A 22,702-nucleotide genomic window follows, 5' to 3' on the forward strand; every position below is an offset into this window, starting at 1 on the left:
AGGATTCCTCTCTCACGTTGTCAGTTTCAAACAGCCTGCACCTCAACAGCAGCAACAAACTATAAAACACCTAACCTGATGGATCATTTGTCACGGAAAAATCTGTGTTTTTCTTGTTTTACAACTACAGGATACGACTTGAATGATGACAAGTAAATTGCAAGTGTTCCTTTGGCGTATCCGGAAACCCTCCGGCCGGCATCTGCCACTGCTCTCCGCTCGCTTCACACAGCCGATAAGAAGAGCGGCAAATACGCCGCGCATCCATCCCCAAACCTAAACAGTCTGCCTCATCGTTCTGCAATCAGTTATGCAAATGTCGAAAAACAACTGAGGCCCAGAATGTAGCAGAAAATCTGTGGTGCTGGATGGATGCGTGGCGCATGGAAATGTCACGTTTCAGTCGCGCCGGGGAAGCGGGCTGGATGTTTGACATTGACAGTATTAGCATGTGTTGTCTGAGTCCCGAAGCCAGCGATTCCACTCACACATGCACACACACACACCCAAACACACTTGGACTGGACAGATAATGCCAGATACGGAGGGACACAACAAAAGCAAAAAAGTTGTGCGTGTGATTCTCCCGTGAAAGGACACGTGAGGGCATCGGCCGCTGCGAAGCAGATCTTTGTGTTTCTCTGGAATGAAACAAGCGATTTATCATTGGCCCTGCTGGGGAGCAGGGAGGCAGCGAGGCAGGTCCGTGTTTGAGCTCGGCGTTGATCGTCTCTGCTGCTATCTGGCCTCGCAGCGGAAGCTCCGCACTCTGAATAATTTATGGGTTGAAGAAGCTGCAAAGTCTGCAGCTCAGCTGATAAATCCCCCACTGATGTGTCAGACACACAACAAAAAGCCTACAGATCACCACCGGAGTACAAGTGTTGCTCGCATGTGTGAGCCAGTAAGTAGGAGGGAGGGCGAGTGTGTTTTCAAGCATGCTTGTGCATGTTTGCATGTGTTCGAGACAGGAACACGAGGGCGCACTCGCTCATTTCACGTGTAAACGGTCTCAACGATACTTCATTTCAGCTTGCAGGGTTTCCCCGTGAAAGACAACACAGCGGGTCTCCGGGTCATGATAACTTTATCCTCCTCTTCGCTGTTCTCTCTCTGTAGCTTCATCAACAGTTTTTACCTCTGAGTTCAGTATTTTTGCTGTGGGATCAACAGGTCCCACACTGACGAAGATCTCAACATCGAGGTCAAATCCACGAAGAGCTCAGCTCCAAACCTTCAGGACTGAAAGGATCTGCTGCTGCTGTTTGGTGTCTCAGCGGGCCGACCCGATCTGAAGAGGCAGTCATGATCTTATAGCTGATGGAGTAACAAAGTGAGTGTCAGTTATCCAGTGAGCGTGCTCTGTAAGGATGCACAGATTCTGTTACGGGGTTGATGAAGAAGTGTTTGTAACCGCTGAGAGGAACAGCTCATGATTACATCCATTTGAAATGTTGGGCTGTAATTATGAGGAAGTGCGACGCGTGTTCTCTCCTTAAAAGTTCTGAGCTGCCGAGAGACGAACTCAGCGTGAAAACATCACAACTGTCACAAATCTTGTCAGAAAGGAATCGCTGCGAAATGAGGGGATGAGAAAGGTATAATTGTGATGATATTGTTCAAGATAAAATAATTAGTCCTAAAAGAAGAAGCCTCTGGTTGGGTGAGGGGCAGAACGAGAGCTTTTCAACACTTCTTAACTATAATCGATGAGATCAACACCAGCTGACCGACCATCAGGCTTCGTTTGCGCAACATTTTCAGTTGAAAAAGAAAACGCATTTAAATTCACTAATTTTAAGCAGAATGCTTTTCTATGGAATATTCTGTCCAAGACATTACTCTGTGTGAAGCCCGATTGCAAATAGAACTCAAGCAGACAGATAAATGCAAAATGAGCATTACATCTCATTTATCCACAAAATACCCAAGTGGTGCTTTTCACAGGAACTGAAGCATGTTCCTGAGAGGAAGTTTTCAACGTCAATACACAAAAAAAATTAATATGAAATAATATGAAATATATATAATATATTGTGACAATATATTATTATAAATAATATATAGAAATATATTGTATTATTACAAATAATATTTAATAATAACAAGATTTATGTATTTATTTATTTATTTATTATTTAGACATGTCTTTGATATAAATTTGTCCTGTCATACTTAAGGAGTATTTTTTTATCAAATTTTGATTTTCTATTTTATATGAATATTTCATTCAGGTTTTCTGATTTTACAGCATTGTGTCTTTACAGAGATTATTCGTACGAATTATGTTTTAGTTGTAAAATAATGCAAGAGAACCTCTAAGGACTATATTAGAATTAAAGTAAACATGGGCCGGTGCCAGGTGTTCAAGGTCTTTTTCAAAAATAAAAACATAGTCATCCTTGCCACGATCTAAAAATAGAGTGATGTACATCTGAATCTAAATGACTGTGTCCATGCTCCTGCTGCGGTACAGAGGACTGTGGAGCTTCTGTCAGGCCTGTTTCAGTCACAGTCCACACACTGACTCCTGTCCACGAAGCCTCAGCCAGTCACACACTTTGCTTCCACCATGTTTTCCTGGTTGTCCGGGACTTATCTGCCGCCCACCTGTCCATACTTGGTTCCATCACACACCACGATGGCACTGTTGCTCCCAGAGATGGATGGGACGTTGTCGTTGACGTCCAGGACCTGGACAGTGACGGGGACGTGAGCCACCATGCGAGGATTATCTGGAGAAAAAAAATGAGCACAGAGGGTTGAGTTTCAACTGATAACTTTTCTCATTTGAGAGAAAAAAAGGCGAGATTTCCCTATAAGGAGAGAACTAGATCTTGGTACAGCTTGCATATCTTGTATTTAGAGTTAATTTCAAATCACTTTCAAGGATTAGGCGGAAGCCACTGTAAAAAAAAAAATGTATTTAATTTTGAGTTTGATCCCAAGCCAGCCTTATTCCCCTCAAATTTTTAGCTGTAGAGAAATAATTCTGATTTAAAAAAAAAAAAGCCTTAAAATGTGTTAGAGCAAAAACACGTCTTCAGAACAGACATGACTTCAGTTCAAAGTCGTTGGTACAAAATGTTGCTCTGTGAGGTTTGTATCATTAAAAAAGGTGAGTTTGTTCGGTGCAGAAGGGAACTCCAGGAAAAGTCCATTGTTTGAGGTGTCGGATCGCATCACGAGCTTCTTACTTCAGACGGTATGTGACCGTATTTCCTGAGAGAATCAGTCATTTCAATGGAGCAGTAAATGTGCCTGGAGGACCGCGCTATAAATAAAGGCAGTGTGTGTCTGAAAGGCCTCGTCGTCTCTGCCACAATGACACCACGAGAACAAAAACAAGACTCCAGCGGTCCCCTGAAAAGCTCCTGACTGGATGGACGTGCCCTCCGGTGGAATCCATCACTGAGACGAGTAACAGTGTACTTGAAGCACCCCTGTATGACACATTATAAGTACATTATAGCACTGTAAAACTATAGTTATAAACACTCATAAATGATCACAATGCTTTATAACATCAGGACCTAACCCTAATCCTAATCCTATGCTGTATAGTGGGTTATAAAGCATTGTGATCATTTATGAGTGTCTATAACTACTGATAATGTGTTATACTGGGTGCTTCAAGTAAAGTGTTACGGCAACTTTCCCTGCTTTGGATGAGATTTAGTCGATTTTCCAGCATAATCAGGTTGTGATTTGAGATGAAACCAACAGTGTCTGACAGACTTCCACCTGTGAAACATGGAGCGTTTGTCATTATTCGGAGGCCCAGTGCGTCCGACAGGCCGCCATGTTCTCCACGAAGTCAAATATCGGCTTCGTATTTCCATCCTGTTCTTATCGGGATCATCTCAGCCCTCCCCTCCGCCGCCGGCTCCGCCGGGCTCCCTTCAGCTCATCCCATTAGAGGAGGCTTACAGGGTGCACCTGGGGAACGGCGCTTCGCGGCAAGAGAGGCACTTTTTGATGAGAGCAAGAGGTCGGCGCCGAGGTGGAAGGTCAGACACCACGTCTGAAAAACATCCCTGCTGTCTAACTGCTTCATTCACCGGAGAGCTGAACTTTTGTTATCCTTCTCTGGGCTGCAAACAGAATGAAGGAGACCTTTGCTCCAGACGTTCCTTAAACAAACCGCTGTGAGCGCCGATACGCAGCTCTGAGCTGACCCCGAGGTCCGCCATGTAATATATTTGGTTGAAAAGCTTGCACAGCATTGCATTCGGCTTTCAGTTGTATTTCAGTGTCCAACTTATTGAAAAGCTAAAAGAGGCTTTGATCAGTTATTATTGTTTTTTTTTTTCCTTCCCTCCAGCCTCAACAAAAAGAACAAAAAAGAAAGTGTAATGATGCCACAGCAGCCCCTTGTGAGCCTTTAATTTGACACTTTCTAGCCTCAAATAATGAGTTTTCTAATTTAATCCGTTATTGAAGTACAAAAGGATCCGTGTAGTGACATTATGTTGCTCCTGTGAATTACATACAATCAGTCAAAATCATGGAGGAAACAAAAACCTGGGAGGTGTGTTGGAGCGAACTTCACTAAAAACAGAAAGAAAAAAGGGGGGTTGTCTCGTCCAGGTTATTTGGATCACCTGTTGCTCTTGTTCTCATCAGTCTAGCTGTGGCCAGAAAATGTCTGAATAGATGGGAAGTGTCTCTTTACTCACAAATTAAAAATTGAGGGAGGAATTACTTTTTGTTCAATAAGAATATATGAGATCTGAGCGATCGGTGTATTGTACTGGGCTCCTCATTCTGCTGTAAAGTCTCGTACTCTGAGACAGAAAAATCTGAAAGAATAAACTAATTAAATATTTAGTCATCCCTGAACTGAAGTTTGCATCCAAGTCAGATATGTAGATGTAACTCCATTTCCACCAGGTAGTTTAGACATTTTGCAAGAAAACTTTAAATTTTTGCTCATATTGATGGTTATTATTTATCATTCAGCTGTCAATAGGCTAATAAGAGGAGTGGAGAAGCTTTACCTTAAAGATGAGTTTGAGATCCACGACATTAGTACAAAAACAAAGTGGATTTCTTGGGAATATAGCAATTTTCTCCCCGTAGATTCATACCGAAATCCAAACGCATAACATCACTGAATTCAGCTCTGTAAAACGATGGAAGAAAAACTAAAACTTCTGAACTTACAAGTTTGTCTTTAAGGCATCATCATCATCATCATCATCATCATCATCATCATCATCATCATCATCATCATCTTCGTCATCATTGTCCTTCCTCCACCCTGAAGGCCCTCAGAGCTCGACATGAAGCGGCTCATGGAACCAAAACCTACTGCTCTCAGAACTCTGACGATGCCAACAACAGAACGACTCCACTAGCAAACTTCAGATAAAGAGAGTTTGTTGATCTGAGAGGAAGAAGCCCTTCAATGTTCACTCTGTTCTAAGTTTTGCATTAAAAATATAGGAGAAAAAAAAAGAAGCTTCAGATTGTAAACCTGCCTGTCAAGACATCCCTAATTAGCAGAAGCAAAGTGAACATCTGATGCAGACACGCCCCTTCAGCTGCTGCCAGTCAAACACAGATACTTATTTCCAGCAGTTGTCAATCAAATAAAAACTTCCCCCCTGCTGTCGCTATCCGTCAATCAAAAAGTGATATTATTCAGGCTCACTGTGAGGGAGAAAGAGTGTCGATCAGCTGGGTACGTTCAGTGTTGACATTCAGAAGCCGTTTGGCCTTTTTGGCTGCAGAGTAATTACAGTGAAAGCAACTGAGGAAATGTGGGGATCCAGCGTCCAGCAGGAAGCAAGAATCACAGAATTCAGAGGATAATGACAGATAAATACTGTCATACAAAATACTGTCTGTTTGTTTTCTATTGTTGGGTGACGAAACATATATCGAGTCTGACCAACCCGGCTGCTATAAACTACAAACTTTTGTTTACAGTTGAATTTCTGTCATTTTGAATGTACAGTGCACAGAAACACAACGTAATTATAGTTCATTCAGTCACAATATCTATCAGACTGAGACATTGTGGAGACTTATTGGAAACTTAAACTTGGATTTCAGCTGCTTTCTTTCTGATCTACAGGCTGCTGTGGGCTGCAGGCGGGGATGCTGTCTGCTTCCACACTGCACACGATGCATCCACTCCGGATTCAGTGAGTTCTCCGCCTCGGCTCTCAGACGCCTCCAGACGGGATCAGTCGGAACCCCGGAGAATCCCAGACGGGTCTTGTTGTGGGTGTTCTTGACTGACAGGCTTCGCAGCATCCAATGGAAAGCAACTTCGTGACAACTCACACTCAGTACCTGCTAAAATGGAGTTTTCAATCGAATATAACACGTGTGCAATTCACATCCAATTACCCACGTATCCCCCAGTCCATTACAGCGACAGAGCGGAAACTGGATGCAGCGAGCACCATGTCAGGAATGACTGACAGGAAGTGAATTAACACATCAGCAGAGGCTTTTCTGTTCCACTCCCGGCCTGGCTTCTCATTTGCATGGTTCAGTTTTAACATGTGTTTATAATGGTTCAGAATTCCCGACCGAATCTTTTAAAGAATCAATTCATCTACCTATCTTCGTGCACACATGGCGAGAGTCACTATTTACCCAAATCTAAGTAGGTTGTTGGGTTTTCGGAGGAAGTTGGACAGCCAGGATAAAACACACACTGGCACAAACTCTACAAAGAACGGTTGCGTCAGCAAAACCAGGAACTTCAAATGCAGTGAAGCCGCACAGTGGCAGCCTCTACAGAATCATGTATTCATAAAGCGTGGCAGCCTGAGGGCCCGGTGACAAAAACCGGTTTTCACTTCCCTGGTGTCCACACATTTCTCTTGGAATGTCCCAAATGGAGCCGAAGCATCGGGAAACTATTTGCAGAAGCACCATAAACCTGAGAAATGTGAGTGCGAGAACCCAGAATGCACTGGCAGAGAATAATACTGAAGTTTAGCTCAAATCAAAAATCAAATCAGAGGCCAAAAATTTATGAGGATATTACATATATTTAGTACATGAGGAATGTTGTTTGTAATTTCATGTGAAGAAGCATTTTCCTTGAAATGATAGAAAGAAATAATACAAACGTGAAGTGACTGCCGCCTTTAACACCAGAGTCTGAACAGCTCAGTTTCCATTTGGTGAGAATTAAGGTGCGTCTTTGATATCAGTCACACCTGAGTTAACACTGATAGGTTCGAGTCACTAAAATGTGAAGAAAATCTCAGCATCTGTGTGTTGTTAGTCAGAACATTTAACGGTTTACACTGAAAAAATGATGCTGATTATCTTTCCATGCTCTGAGGTTTACTGAAATAACTTCACAACATGAAGAAGACAATATTAGAATGAAGGGTAGAATTGGATTGTGATATACTGGTTAGCACTCTTGCCTCAAAGCTAAAATATCCCTCTTCTCCGGTTTCCTTTCGCGGAGCGAAGACGTGTGCGCGGTGAACTGGTGTCTCTTAAATAGCATTAGGGGTGAATGAGAGCGTGCGGCTGTGTTTTCCTCTCCCAGCTGACCCTGTGATTGTGCAGTGACCCGTCCAGGTTTCACACACCGTCCTGAAACCTGCAGAGTTGAGCTGAACAAGCAGTATCGAAGGAGGATGGAAGGCTTCTGAGAGAGGAGCTGATCGGCTGCCGTGCCACTAGTCGGCGCTGCGGTTTCATTTTGTATTGAAACCACACACACGCGCGCGAGCGGCGAGTAATCAGCATTAACGATGGCGAGAACGCAGACAGTCGGAGAGGTCAGCGGGAGGCTGCGCTGCTGTGAACTTACCAACCTCTGCAGCCATCACGGTGATGTTGTGCCACGCCGACTCCTCGCGGTCCAGCGCCTGAGTGGTCCTGATGGCGCCGCTGTTGACGTCAACGGTGAAATACAAAGGCCGCTCCTCCTCGTTTTCGATGAAGTACCTGTGTGTAGGGTTACAGGCGAATCGGAGAACGTCCAGTTTCACTTTAAAAAAGTCATTTTTGAGGGTAAAATACTAGCAGAATTAATATTATAGAACAGAACATGAACAGAGCATTTAAACATTGAAATGAAAAAAAAAGAAGCAAAACTCAGAGGATAGCCAGGATTTAAAAGTAAAAGCTTGTTTTAATGCAAATAAGAACAAAGCAGCTTGAATATTTCTGTTTCAGTTCAAATGTATGAATTCTACCTTTTGATTTATTTACTATGACATTATATATTTATCTCATGTTGAACATTTTATCTGTTAATTAATTTTCCTATTTGAAATGTCTTTAATTATCTGCATGAGTGTGTGTGTGTGTGTGTGTGTGTGTGTGTGTGTGTGTGTGTGTGTGTGTGTGTGTGCGTGTGTGCGTGTGCGTGTGCGTGTGCGTGTGCGTGTGCGTGTGCGTGTGCGTATGCGTATGCGTGTGTGTGTGTGTGTGTGTGTGTGTGTGTGTGTGTGTGTCCCTACGCTCCGGTGGATTCTCTGTCGAAGCATTCCTCTCATTATTCAGTTTAAAGCGATGTGAATTCTTGTCTTGTGTGAAAAGTGCCAGAACGATTCTTTTTCATTGATTGATGTTGAACTCTGGGGGAGTTCAGCACCTGAAGAAGCAATCTGCTGGAGTCTGAATTGGAAACCGAAGCACATTATCCCGCCAGTCTGTTTCTGATGTTTTTTCTTTTTTTTTTTTTCGTTCTTCTCTTCAGGCCAGTAGGTTTTTGCAACATACATTTGACATGCTTCCACTGGATTCTTCTGAAGACCGAACTGGAAATATTTCACAGCTCCGGGATGTCAAAGGATTTCAGCTGCTTTAACATTTATTTCGTGCTCATTTTTGATGTTTAACATGTTTGAAAAACTTCCGTTAAAAGCGAAGGAGATCACAACGCTACCGCTTCAGTTTACAAAACTTGACAGTCGCCGTAGCAACGATCCAGCTCGGTCGTCAGTCCTTATGAACGTCTGTGAAGAAAGCACCCCCAAACCCCCGGCGCTGTATTCTGCTGCCGTCACCTGATGGCGCTGTTTGTGCTGTCGGGGTCCACGGCGGTCACGGTCCCGACCTGCGTGCCGGCGGGCGAGTTCTCGTACACGTCCATGATGTAGTAGTCCATGGAGAAGACGGGAGGCTCGTCCACGTCCCCCACGATGACCCGCAGCGACGTGGAGTCCCTGAACGGCCCCAGGTGGGAGAAGCGGTGGTCCGGGTGCGTGTTGGAGGCTTCGATGCCGAGTGTGTGAACTTTCTTCTTCTCGTAGTTGAGGGGCTGGGGAGGGAAAAGAAAGCGGATTCATCCCTCCGAGGGCACATTTCAAAGAAAACCCTCATCGCTTATAATCATGGCACTTTTAGATTAAAAGCATCCCCCAGTAAAGAATGATAAGCACACCCTTTGATATTTTTTTCATGCAAAAAAGGCCCCTGTGCACACGTTATTACATCATGCTGACAACATAAAAATACAAACTGTGGGTGGAAATTTTAAAAGGAACAATTACAGACTCCCCTTCAGCAGGGATTTTTCTTTGTTTTCAAGTTTGAGCGCCCGGAGAAGAGCTACAAAGGCTCTCTCCATCACTTTGAGCTCGTGTTTCTAAAAAAAAACAAAACTGTAGGCTACTGCACACACCCGCCGAGCACAGCCTTTTCTGTTGTCACAGTTCAAAAGGCTGCAGAAGCAAATCAGACTCCGGACTGTCTCAAAGGATTTCGCCTTGACTGAACGTCCTGGTGCCGGTCAAGCATGCTGGAACCGATCCCATTTCATTTTCGGTACACTTCACTGCGGCATTTCTGAAAAGAGTCCGAAGACTCCAGAAGCTGTCACCTGGAACTTGATAAACCAGGTGTGTACGGGCAGCTCCAAGGTTTTTATTTGCAAAACGAGAGTTTGATGCTTTTACTGAACAAACAGCTATCAATAGAGAACTGAGTGTTTTATCCTCTAATGTTGGTCAGAAGTACAGAGCAGCTTTGGTTGACGTTGTGTCTCCCAGGTCTAAAACTGGCGGCATGTATAGTAATGAATCCCATTTTGAAAGCTTTTATTTTTAAAGCATTGAAGTATGTACACCAGAGGTTCTCGTGTAGAACGATGACCCCCGGCATCGCCCCTCCCCCTCCCTCTGCATGTTTTTTCACATGAAACATCTGAATCGTCTGCCATCGGGATCCATACGCTTCAAACAGCAGAACTCTTATTGTGTGAGTTAGATGCTTTGAAGTAAGTGGTAACTCTTCATCCATTTTATTTCACCATTATAAATTGTCCCCATGATGTTTTAAGAATTATGTTTTCACGGAATATGAGTTTTAGAACCCGTCTACAAAAGGTGGGGTCTTAAAGTTATGTCAAGTTTGTATTAAACTGAATACATCACTAATAACTGCTGCTTCAGCCAAAGAGGTAGAGTTCAGTTTATGTCTTCTCTGATAGCAGTATTGCTGAGAACAAACTTGTTTTTCAATCTCACAGCAGTCTGAATTATTATTATTTTTTTTGTAGTAGTATTAATTCTAATATGTGTTTTCATTCTAAAACTCAAATGTGAGTGGCTGTTTTTTTAAAGGCGATTTTACCTTTACTGCTGACAACGTTTACGGTGACCATGAGGAGTGTTTTTGTCTGCTAAATTCATTGGCAAGGCCAGTTCATTGTGTCGCACCAATCACACAACAGACAATTCAGTTCATACAATTATACTGAAATCCCGGAAATAAAACCTGATTTTAATCAACTGAAAGGTGATTTAAAAGAAAAGAAAAAGAGAAATAAAGCTGGGGAATGAATAGTTAAAGCTAACTATTTAAAAAAAAAATGCATGTAGAACAGTGTAATTTTCCCATATTGCTATTTGGCTTCCTAAATGATCCACAAATATTCCGTCCTCTCATCAGAGATCCCCCCTCACAAACTATGCACTCCCTTCATGCATCCTACATAGAAATAGTGAATTTCAACCTGAGCAGATAAGCACATGAAGTGTAAGATTTCCTTGTGTGTTTATTTGGATATTCTGCTAAACTGAGCTGTACTTTCTTCCCCTGTTCTGTTCTGTTCTGTTCTGTTGTGTCCATGAAGAAAGCGTGGCCCTGGATGAGCGCCTTCATCACAGCCGCACTTGAAATCTCACAAGCTCCCACTTAAAAACAAAAGGCTTTTGCGTAACCGTCAGCGCTGCGATCTTTGAGTCATACCTGCTTGAGGGAGATGATGCCCTCCCTGCGGTCTTTGTCCGTGGTGATGGTGAAGATGGCCGCCGCGTCTGCGTTGGTGATGCTGTAGGTCATCTCGGCGTTCTGGCCTTCGTCCTCATCGCTGGCTCGGATCCGACCCACTACCTTCCCTACCGGAGCCAGCTCTGGCACATACAGCTGGTAGCTCTCTGCAACACAGAGACAAGAGGGAGAGACACTTTTTACCTCTGTGTCAGTACTGGTGCGAGTTCCACCTGATGCTTCTGCACGGTGGTCAGCACTACAGCTACACAAGACTGAATTTGAAGTCAACTACTCGACTTCTGTGGGGTTTTAACAGCGCTTATCCTGGTCCTCATCCCACTGCACCATAATGGTTGGGAAACTCGAGTAACTAAGCCAAATGTATGAATAGATGTGCCATCCTTGGAACATTTTTTCAATGTCGACATCGATCCAGGTGCTGAATAAAGCCTTCCTGTCCGCCTGGTCGTCATTTCATTAACACCGACACAACCCAAACACATTGCCAGCAGTTGAATTAACTTGAAGGTAAGCTCTGTGCTTTATTTAATCAATGTTCCATAATATTCTGGAACTAAAGCGTTCTTTCATTTGTATTTTGAAAGCTGGAAAGCGCGGCATGTGGGATCAGACTGCCTGTGGAAACGTGTCTCCACTGGAGGTGTCGGGACTCTATTAAAGAATGGATACAATTTATTCTCTGTTCCTGTTTTTCTGCCCTGTTTGCTCTCTTCTCCCGTGGTTTCAGGAGTCCTCTCGCCCTGCCCTGTCCTCCTGTGTGCTGATTACGCCTCTCCTTCCTAACCATACCCGCCTGTGTCTCATTAACTCGCCACTTAAGTGACATACTGTGTGTTTGTTGTTGCCGGATCGCCTTGTCATCCTCTTCAAGCATACATAAGTTTTGCACTTCAGTTGCCCTCGAGCTTTGATCCCTACTTGTCTTGAGACTTTTGCTGTCTCTGTGCATCCATTTGAGTATTTTTCTATTTTGACCCTTGACTGTTCACCAGGATTTTTGGAATAAACATCGCTTTTTGAGCTGTGAGGGCTGTTTGACGAGTCATACTGTGGAGTCAATCTGAGCACCGTGTGACCTTCTGAAGACACAGCTTCTCTTGAAGAGATTCAATTTGAAAGAAAGGAAAACAGACACCAGACTAAAGAGTTCCTTGCTTTATAGTTCAACTTTTCCTGCACCAAATCATTCAGCCAGCAACAATTCTGCTCATAATTATGAGGAATTACTCCCAATAATTTGAACCTTTTAGCAACTTTTGTGAAGAAAAGAAGAGGAAATGGTGTTCCTCAAAAAAAAGTATAAATCTACATTTTACTTTTGAGCCTTAGAAAAAAAAAATAAACCCATCAAATGTGGTTAAGCAGTACTTCATAAGCTCATATAAATATAAAATGTAGATTTTTGTAATTTGAATCTAAAAATGTTGCTCTCAGTTTGTCTTTTGTGCCAGGATGTCGCTCAGTATTGTATATTTGTACTAAACTGTCGGTTAAAATCCTCCGTCTTCCCCATGTCGCCTATTCTCTCTGCGCAGTTTGAAAGAGGCTTTTATGCACCAAGACTCAGGTTACAAAACCCGCTGTTGTCAACAGCGGCAATAAAACACAGTTTGTCGTTTCACATTTGTTCTCCTGCCAAGCAACGGTCAGAAAAGCGAGGAGAAAAAGTTCCCACTCAGACAGCACAGAGTGATTTATTTCAGGTCAGAACATTGAATTAGTGGCCATATTTAAATCATTGCTTCATGCTGAAATTAGAAAAGGATGAAAAACATGTCATGATGGTTATCTAATAGCAGGAGTGTCAAACATAAGGCCCATGGAACAAAGCCGGCCCACATGAGGCTCCAATGCGGACCACCAAAGCATCAAGCAAACTGTAAACATTTCAAAGAAAAAACTAGATTTTTATTTAAAACAAATTTAAACAAACTAAAGAAAGTTTAAAAACACTGAGATATCGCCAACGCCATGCTGTCAGGGTGAGTGGGAAAAACATCCACAACGCAACAGCTATAGGAGAAGAGAACGAACAGAGGCCTGCATCAGGGATACAGATGCTCACACGTTTGAGTGGATTAACAGGATGTTTCCGCTGCGGAGCCGCTCGTGCAGCGACGTGCTCCACAGAGACCCCGGGCTCTGACGGCGGGGGACGGCGGGTCCAGCCAGGCGACCACCCGCTGAGCGCCGAGCACCGAGGTAAACAAACTCCAGGCTCTGCTGTCACAACAAACCCCCAGGGGGCGAGTTTCCATCGCTGCTCTTTAAAAAAGAGGCAGGAGTCCCTCCACATTATGTAACGTGATTCAAGCCGGATCACAAAACGAAGAAAATTAATAACCAAAAACACTTTTGCAAATTATATCAACAAAACAATAATTTTTACCTCCTCTGTGGAGGCTCCCTGAAGATTTCACAAAAACATACAGAAATAAGCATCTGATTTTATTTTTGTATTATTTACAAACCATTTACAAACCAGCATCATGTCAAAAGGTCCTTTAATTAGGAACTGAAAAAGGCTGTGAGGAATAACTGAAATGGGAATAAAAAAGCTAAAACTACCATCAGTGTGAAAAAAACGTTAACATAGTTTACAAAGTGAAAATAACGAGAATAAAAGTAAAAATGTTCAAAATGTGGAAAAACACGCTACTCCGCTTAATCAGAATCAGAACCAAAATGGTTAAAAAATTCAAATATTTAAATTCTTGAAAAAATGCTGAATATAAAGGCAAATTCAGGTGAACAAAAAAAAAGAAAACATTTGGTACTATAATGAAATGCTTGCTATACTACGTTGTAACTGAAACTTCGTAAATGCAACATAAGACAGAGTTTTTGTATCAAACTTTTTAAGTTGTTAGACTCAACACCTGACCACAAAACAATCAATCATTCAAATCATTGCATACTAGTGAAATAATTATATATGTTATTTGTTTTTAACATTGAGTGAATTAGTAATTTAATGAATTAACATTTAGTTACACGTGTATATATTTAATTCCAATCTGCATTAATGAACTATACATTTAAATAATAATTAAATGACATACTTATGTATTTAATTTTGGTACTTTTGGTCCTCCATAGTTTTGTGGCTCCATTTGCATTTGATTTGGAGATAAACGTGATAAACGGTTGGAGACCCCTGGCTTCGTCCCGCTCTGGGACACATCGCATATTGGATCAGTTTGAGGAGTGAAAAAACGTCGTCTGATCAAATGAAAATTCTCTCAAAACGACTCAGAGTCCTTAGCAACATTCTTTGTCCAAACGGACATAGAGGCTACCTCCAAAATCATTTTCAGACAATGGATCATCTCATGAACATTAGAACTGAGTGCCAACTTACTGTGAGGTATTCCTGGATAAGGACAGCTGACCTGAAGTGTGTGTGTGTGTGTGTGTGTGTGTGTGTGTGTTTGATGCACTCAACAGCTGGAAAGGAACCCGACTTACACAGCATGAAACATGCACTGACAGTTTTCACCCGCTCGACGCTGAGATGCTCAGAGAAGTATTAACAACACTTCAGTCTTCTGCATGTGCACTCGACCCAGCGCCGACCGGCTTCTTTAAAGGAGTGTTGAGCTTCTCTCAACAAGACATCTTCCCCACAAACACATCCTTCCATTCCCACAGCTCCCAGCACACACACACACACACACTGTGAACCTTCACTGGTGGAGCAACTCAGCGGATCCACGCCGGATTATCAGAAACTGTCTATCGACTGGTTTTACAAATTAACTCACATTATTTGTTTATTTTTTGACAATTTTTCATTGAAAAGATCAAGGCAACCTCATTTTTTTAGACCTTTTTCTGAAATATATAAAAGACATTCTGTATTCAAACTCAAAAGGTATTTTTCTGATTGTGGACTCTGTGGTAACTTGTCTTGCCTTCACAGACTTCATCTAACATTGATGCACTGGCAGTGGCAAAAAAAACCCTTGGTTTTTTTTTTTTTGTTTTTTTTTTGCTAAATTGTTGTTTTTGCTAGATGTACGTGTTCACTGGGAAAGATCCAGATTCCTCAGGTCCTCAGGAAGAAGTTTACTCAGTGTCCCCAGAGTCAGATGCAGAGAAAGTGAAGCAGCTTTAAGATATTACTCCTCACCTGCGGCACAAACTTACTGAACATCTGAATACTGCTGACACGCTCACTTTTATTAAATCAGACCTTAAACTATCCGTTCCGAACTTATACCGTTATTCACTGGAGCTTTTAGAAAAAACAAATATAGTTGTCGGTTTGATGGGAATGAGACTGATTGAGATCAGTCGCACAATATCATGTGAATAATTGTATTTAAACGGCCGTCTACAGTATAGGGCTCAGTTGTGCTTCCATCCATCGGTTACTGGTTGATTCTCTCGTCTCACACTGACCATGTGAGACACTGAGCCCTGAATGTCGCACTTTGCAGGAACTGTCATCGTAGGAGAGTGTGTGAACTATCATCGTTGTGAAGTTGTGGATGTAGCTGAAGAGTGGTTTGATTACTGAAGTGGTAAAATGCCTTTTGGACCACTCTTGAGAGAGACTGACCACTAGATGCTGTAACGCCCCACAAGCGGTTTTGGAGATGTTCTTACGCGTCATTACTGTTTGGCCCTTCACTTGATATGCAAAGCAAGTTTTTAATGACATCCGTGTTCTTTGCTGATCTAGAAAAGCTTTCCCGCATGTATCAGACAGACTTTGTGTGTTTAATTATTGTGTTGCTGTGTGTGTTCACGATGTTCTGATCAGGTTCACTACTCTCCAGCATAGCGCCGCAGCTGTATCAGCCTGAAGCGGTAATTGTAAAACATCTTGTGTCTGTTTGTGGAGTTTGTGTGTAGAGGTGATTAATCAGTGTGTGTGGGTGTAAAGACTGTTTATCAGCAGTCGCACAAAGTCTGGGTAATCACAAGTACTGTGAATGGATTCTAACTCCGAGATGGGATGTAAGGAGAGGAAAAGAAATGATGCGGCTCCTCGGCAGTATTGACTGCTGTGGAAATGTCCTGCAAATTTCTGATGCCTCTCAGCTCCAACATGCTTTAATGTAATCAATGTGTCATCAGCCAGCTCCCCACAAAGCCACATAATAATCCACTCACTGCAATGCTCTGACGCTGGGAGAGTTTTGGAATATTGATCCTCAAGCTGCGGTTAGCCTATCACCAAGTGGTACCTGAGCTAAAGCTACTGGCTTCAGAGGAATGTCCTCTAAACATGTTTGTTAGTTGAACGTTTTGTAGAGCAAGTGACCATAACCTGCTCATTTCCTCACATTCCTTGATTTCTTCAAACATTGTAGTGAAGCCTACAGGCTGAAATAAAGTATTGCATCCACAGTAATCACAGGGCTTTGCGCAGCCTCCATACAGTCCCTTCGTCCCTGGAAGTTGTGTGTTGAGACAGTATGTGCTGCGAAGAAGCTCACTGCCATAAGGCTCGAAGGCGTAGAAGGATCGGTGATGAAACCGCATGAAATGTGTTGAGCAGTGTTTATTTTTCAGTCATAATGAGCAATTTGGCACACAGATTGGAAGTGACGCTGCATATTTCAGCTCCAGGTGCAAGTCAGCAGACTGCAGCGGCGAGCTATAAGCACAGTGGATGGCACTGCGACCAGAATTCTTTAAGCTGCACCTGGACACTGTGTGCTGTTCAACAGCTTCTCTAATGACGTGCACTTTTCCTACACCATCATCTGGATCACATGCGGAGCCTCTTAGTATGCAGTAGAACGGACCAACCACAGCCCGGGTGGTCTGAGAACTCCCCCTTGCCTTCCATGTTCCAACATGACAACATGAAACTGTTGGAGATCTTCACTGAACAATGGCTTCCCCATCCCATTCTTGATTCTAGAAAATAGTTTGGTTCTAATATGACCAGCAGGCTCACGATGGGAACAATTGATCGAATTTCATCCATGACTGAAGGCATATCATCCAGCAGCATGAATCTATGACTCTGAGGGACACGTGAAAACAAGCCGACATAAAAATGGAGGAAAAACAGAATAAAGGTGAGGCAACACGTGTCGACCTGTTGACCCGCTGCTGTCAGAAACATGTGCAACACCCCGGAGGGATCACTCACTCTGCTGAAACTTTGGAGGGTTGTCATTGACGTCACTCAGGGTGATGTTGATCGTAGTTGATCCTGACAGTCCTCCAACGGAGCCCGCCATGTCTTTGGCCTGGACGACCACAGCGTAGCGGTCTCTGCTCTCTCGGTCCATGCTGGACATGGCAGTGCGTATGGTGCCTGCGGTGGAGACGGGAACACACATTCTTAGCATCTCAGTGTTACCTTACAGAGCCGGATGGGAGCGTCTGGTTTATTAATATGTGCATGCAAGATGAGAAAGGTGCATCCATAATAATCTGTGGAATCAGAATGCCTTTGAATAGAGGAAATTTGGAAAGAAAAGGAACATATAAATACGGCATTGTTGAAAATGCAAGATTGACAGCATAATTTGTCATACTAAGTGAGAATACTGAAAAATAAATCCAAACTATGGGAGCCCTCCACTGAGAACCAGATCGTTTCTCCAGTCCAAAGTGGCACAGCAAACCGAGCGAATCCCCAGGGTGGCGGACCACCACCAAGAATTGTTTGTCACTGCTTTGTTATATGCAGGAAGACACAGAAGCAGGAACAACACACGCCTGCGCCTCCTGGCTCTTTCAGTGTTATGGCTCTCCTAAAAACAGAATGAAATATTAAGACATACTGCACATTTTAAAAAAGAATAACTGGTGACAAAAGCAGTGATCCAAAAGACAATGGAGCATTATCCCGAGGAAATAATCCCCCATCGACTGCTGCCGCCGCCGCGCTCAGGGTAATTGAAGAGGAAAAATGAAGAGGTCGCGTTTCTTAGTCAGCACTCCGACGGAAGCATGCGGCGTGACAGCATGTATGTATCACATCTGAGGAGGCAGCAGCGACTGGCTGCAATATAAAAAATGATAATACAATTCGGCCACAGGGAATAGAAAGCTCATGTTTATAGTCACCATTCTCCATCTAAAACACTTTCACACACATGCAGGATGACGCTCACACACACACTCACACCAGAGCCTCGACTTCATTTCCAGCACGCCCGTCTAGAATAACCAAGATTGCCTGTTTCGGCAGCATAATAAGATTTTTACACTCTTGCAAAACCCAAAATCAAATTAATTCGATATCAATACATTTCTGACATTCCATTTGCTTTTCATGCATTATTCATGGCTGCGTGAGCTGTCTGTTTGGAGAAACATATTCTTCTGTCTGGAGGACGTCGTCAGCTCCCGGATGCTCTGGTGATTGGAAGCAGATAGAGATATTCAAACATTCCCGTGTGTTCGTCCTCACCCTGTTCACATCGCAGCGCCTTCACATATCAGCTCTAAATTATTCAATCCCAATCGGATACATTCACTGATTGAGTACATGAGGTCGCGTTCCAGTTGTGCACAGTAGAAACCAAAGCTGGAATATAATTAGGTAAACAGAGACAACGAGAAACTCGCAGACATGTAAGAATGAGTGCACAACTGTCGAAATAGTCAAGATTAAAACAAGAATTTGAATGTTTAAAGTAGTCAGACCAGTATAAATAAATAAATTAGAGATATCAGCTGAATGTGAGTTGCACTGTGCTGTCGTTCAGGCCTTTGCATGAGCAGTATGTTCTCCATGTACACATATAAGTTGTATGGAAAAAAAAAAGATGACTTTGTGTCAAGAACATCCTCATTCAATGCACTTCCACAGAATCATGAACATCCTAATTTCCTTAAAAAATCTGAACTTCTACCTATCATGACACCTGAATCCTGCAGCATTTGCCATTTTTTTACAAAAAGATTTCATGGGGGGAATTTAGTGCAAATGTTAAGATGAAGTGAACACGAAGATGCTTTGCTACAAGCAGAGACTGCAGGAGCAACTTAGGGTGCTTTCACATCTACTAGTCCGGTGGAGTGGTTCGGTTCGGACATAAGTGTCGCAGCTGTCAACTAGTTCGGTTCGCATTCACACCACTTGTTTTTGCAGATGAACTATCCACTATGACCCTCCAGCCCCTTAGTTTCGCTGTTCACACAATAGTGTGTTTTGGGTGACGGAAGTGAACCCTGATCGGCCAGCATGTGTTGCTACGGAAGCCTCCGCCGACCAAAAAGCCTTCTCCACAACAGAGTGGGCAGGACCGAGGCTGGTCATCGTTCATACCAGCAGCGAACCGCACCGAGACCGCACTGAGGCCGCACTGAGGCCGCCTTCTCAAGGAGGTCTCGGTACGGTTCTTTGTGCCGGACCAAAATTAACTGGTCCGCTTTCACACATTAATCCCAATCTTCAGCAGGAAACAGATGTAGCGGGGAAACCCCTAGCGCCAACCTCGACTGGATAGAGGGTGGCATGCCAACCAGCAAAGGTTGCCTCTTCTACTATATCCTGGTACTTAGCCCTCTTTGCCTGGTGAGATATGGCTAGCTTGTCTTCCTCACGGACAGTGAGTTCAGCAAGAATGATTGACTTTGAACTCCTGGACAGAATGATCATATCCGGTCGGAGGGTGGTTGCCACTACCTCCTGGGGAAAAACCAACTTCTTCTTGAGGTCTACACGCATCTCCCAGTCTGTTGCGTGGTGTAGCATTGATGGTAGGCTGTCCGATCTTCTTCCCTTCCGAACCTTGCTGCCCTCCAGATGGAAGCTTGTGAACCTTGGTGGTGCTGGTGGCCGTTTGTTGGTGTTGCTTCTTTGTATTCGACCCACTTGGCGAACTTGGTGAGGACTTTATCATGTCTCCACCTGTAGCGCCCATCTGCAAGAGCTTTTGGGCAGTTGGTCAGAATGTGGTTCAGTGTGCAGAGGCTGGCGCCGCACGGACTACAGGATGCCTCTTGCTCCTTGCCCCAGATCTTCAAATTGCTTGGTGTGGGTCGGAGATCAGCCACAGCAGGAAGCTCAGCTTGCCTTGGTCAGTACCCCAGAGCTCCTTCCAAGACAATGGTCTCTCGAGCACCCCCTCCCACTGCATCCAGCGTGCCTGGGAACCCAGCCCTTCCGCTTTAATTCGGCGATCTTCTTCAGGTGTCTCCCGCACCCTTTGCACCACCAAGTCCCTTCTGTCTTGTGTGTTGCTTTTCGACCAGCTCTTGGCACTATAGTTGCCAAGCCCTAGCCGTCCCTGACACACAGTGCCCACGATTTCTTGATGCCCCCAGTAGGCTTCTGCTTCCTTCACTGCTTCAAGGGGTTTCCACTTCCTGCCGCAGTTAATGGCAGTGCTTGCGTGCCTGACTTTTGTGTGTCTGCAGACTAAAAGCGTGCACGCTGCCCTTGCTTTGGTGGCTTTAAATTCCTCTGTGACCGAGGAGCATGGTAACCGGAGTACTGATGACTTGCTGTAGAGGTTGACTGAGCTGAATGCTGGAGGGACGCCCAGCCATTTCTGGATAAACCTGCTACAGGTTCTTTCCATTGCTTCTACTCTAGTCATAGGGAAGTCATAGAGGAGAAACGGCCACTGGAGTCTTGGTATGATGCCATGCTGGAAGCACCACACCTTAAACCTGCCCAGCAGCGGACACTTGTCGATTCTTCTTCTCAAAGTTAACTTTCACTGCTGCATCACTGATCGCATGTGTTGTTTAATTTTGGTTCTCAGTGTTTGTCCTGTAATGTAGAGTTAGTTTATTCATTCTACTAACACAAAGTGTTTCTCTTGCATCACTTTTTCATGATCTTCTCCATTTCAGTGTTGAGCGTCAGTATAATAATTCACTCATTAAGTTTAGATGAAGTTACATCAGCTAGTTAGCAGAAAACACGCTACACTCTGGATGTTACCACGGCTCGAAGGAAACAGCTTTAGAATAGAATAACAATGAGAAGCAGATAAAAATATATCTGAGATTAACTACCAGCAAGCAGACAGATAACACTGATCTGAGGCTGTTGGTTACAGGAGAAGGCTATGTGTGCACAACAACATTTTGAAGTGAAAGCAGAAAACTTTCACTGTGTTTTTGGGTTGTGTTTACACGACAACAGTGCTTGGAGCCACTGAAAACACAACTTTAGAAAATGGCTCCCGGGGTGTAATGTCTATGTACTGTATACATTGTTAACTGTTAACATTGTAAATGTTTAGAGCATATTGTTCTCTACCCGTATGTGTGTAGTTTGAATTTCATAAACAGTCAACAGCGCCAGCTCATGGCCGGGCATGCTATCTACACCGTGTTCAATGTTTCTGCTGTTTAAAAACGGATATTGTTTTCAAAACGTTGTCCTGTAAGCTAGAGATGCACGGATGGCTCATTTTTCCATCCGCAACCGCTTCTTAAAATCTCCATCCGCCCGCTATCTGCCCGCACAAACTATTTTTTATCAATTTTCAAAACCGAACCCGCCCGCCATCCGCAGAATAGTTTTTAGGTGTATTGAAGAAGCCTCGGCTATTAAAATGTTGCTTTTTTTCAATTTGAGTGCTTCAACCGCAACCCGCCCAAATGTAATTAAAATCTTAATTTTTCCACACGTCATCCGCCCGATCGGCGGGCTCCGCGGGTGCAACCGCAATCCGCGCAACTCTACTGTAAGCATGAAACTTTTCTGAAACGCAGACATAGAAACAATGTGTTTTCATTTGAAATGTAGTCATATAAGCAGGGCCTGATGTCACAACACGACAGAGTTAAACAGGGTGCACACATAAAGACAATCAGGCTGGTGTTATCCTGATTTCACCCCGTCTCGAACAAGGACAGAAAATGCCAGATTATCATATGTCTTATAAGATTATCCGATAATACGATATGATATGATAACCCGGTCCAAACCGGGTTAGCACCTTCAAGCTCATGACCTTCATTCAGTTTCGACGGTTTAAAGTCTTGGTGTTGTCTTTGTCTCAGGATGCCTCGTTCGCGGTCTGGACTCAGTCTTTCCCCTTTAAAGTCTTGAGATGCTCTGGTCTTTTTTAAAATCAGCCTCAGCCCCTTCAAGTCTTTGAGTTGTCTTGGTCTTGGGATTTTCTGGTCTTGTTCTTGAATCAGTCCCAGACTAGGTAATCTTGACAATGACACATCTTGTATACAAAGTCCCTTAAATTCAATTTTTCTGTTTTTAAGTATTTCAGTCTGTCCCTTATGAAGGGTTGAATTCACGTTCAGTTCTGAGGTGGTAGTTTAGAGTGCTGTTCAGCAGGGCTACAATTTGTTTCTCATATTCTGTCCTGCTCTTGAATAATTATGGTTTGAACACTTGGTTACATAATTTCAGTAATCATTTTTCTCAGAAACAAATTTATCCTTGTATTTCGGTATAAAAGAAAAAATGAAAAACAGAGACGGAAATCTATGAAGCACATAACGTTTCACACCCCTGTAATCCTTGGCAAATATAAACGAGGGCGCAAACCACAAGTTGGGAACCACTGGTTTCAAG

At 43.4% G+C, this 22,702-nt stretch overlaps 1 protein-coding gene across 1 annotated transcript in view; it reads right to left on the reverse strand.

Moving 5' to 3' along the window:
* The window catches only part of LOC115406124 (cadherin-18-like), a 103,152-nt gene that overhangs the window by 19,516 nt on the left and 60,934 nt on the right, over positions 1–22,702 (reverse strand). The window contains exons 6-10 of the mRNA XM_030116031.1: positions 17,342–17,509; positions 11,185–11,372; positions 9,000–9,253; positions 7,796–7,932; positions 2,611–2,735 (exon numbers count right to left, since the gene is read on the reverse strand). Of these exons, the coding sequence (XP_029971891.1) occupies positions 2,611–2,735; positions 7,796–7,932; positions 9,000–9,253; positions 11,185–11,372; positions 17,342–17,509 (872 nt within the window). The remainder of the gene's footprint in view (positions 1–2,610; positions 2,736–7,795; positions 7,933–8,999; positions 9,254–11,184; positions 11,373–17,341; positions 17,510–22,702) is intronic.

The sequence above is a fragment of the Salarias fasciatus genome, chromosome 18 (genome assembly GCF_902148845.1).
Source record: "Salarias fasciatus chromosome 18, fSalaFa1.1, whole genome shotgun sequence".
Classification (NCBI taxonomy): Eukaryota; Metazoa; Chordata; class Actinopteri; order Blenniiformes; family Blenniidae; genus Salarias; species Salarias fasciatus.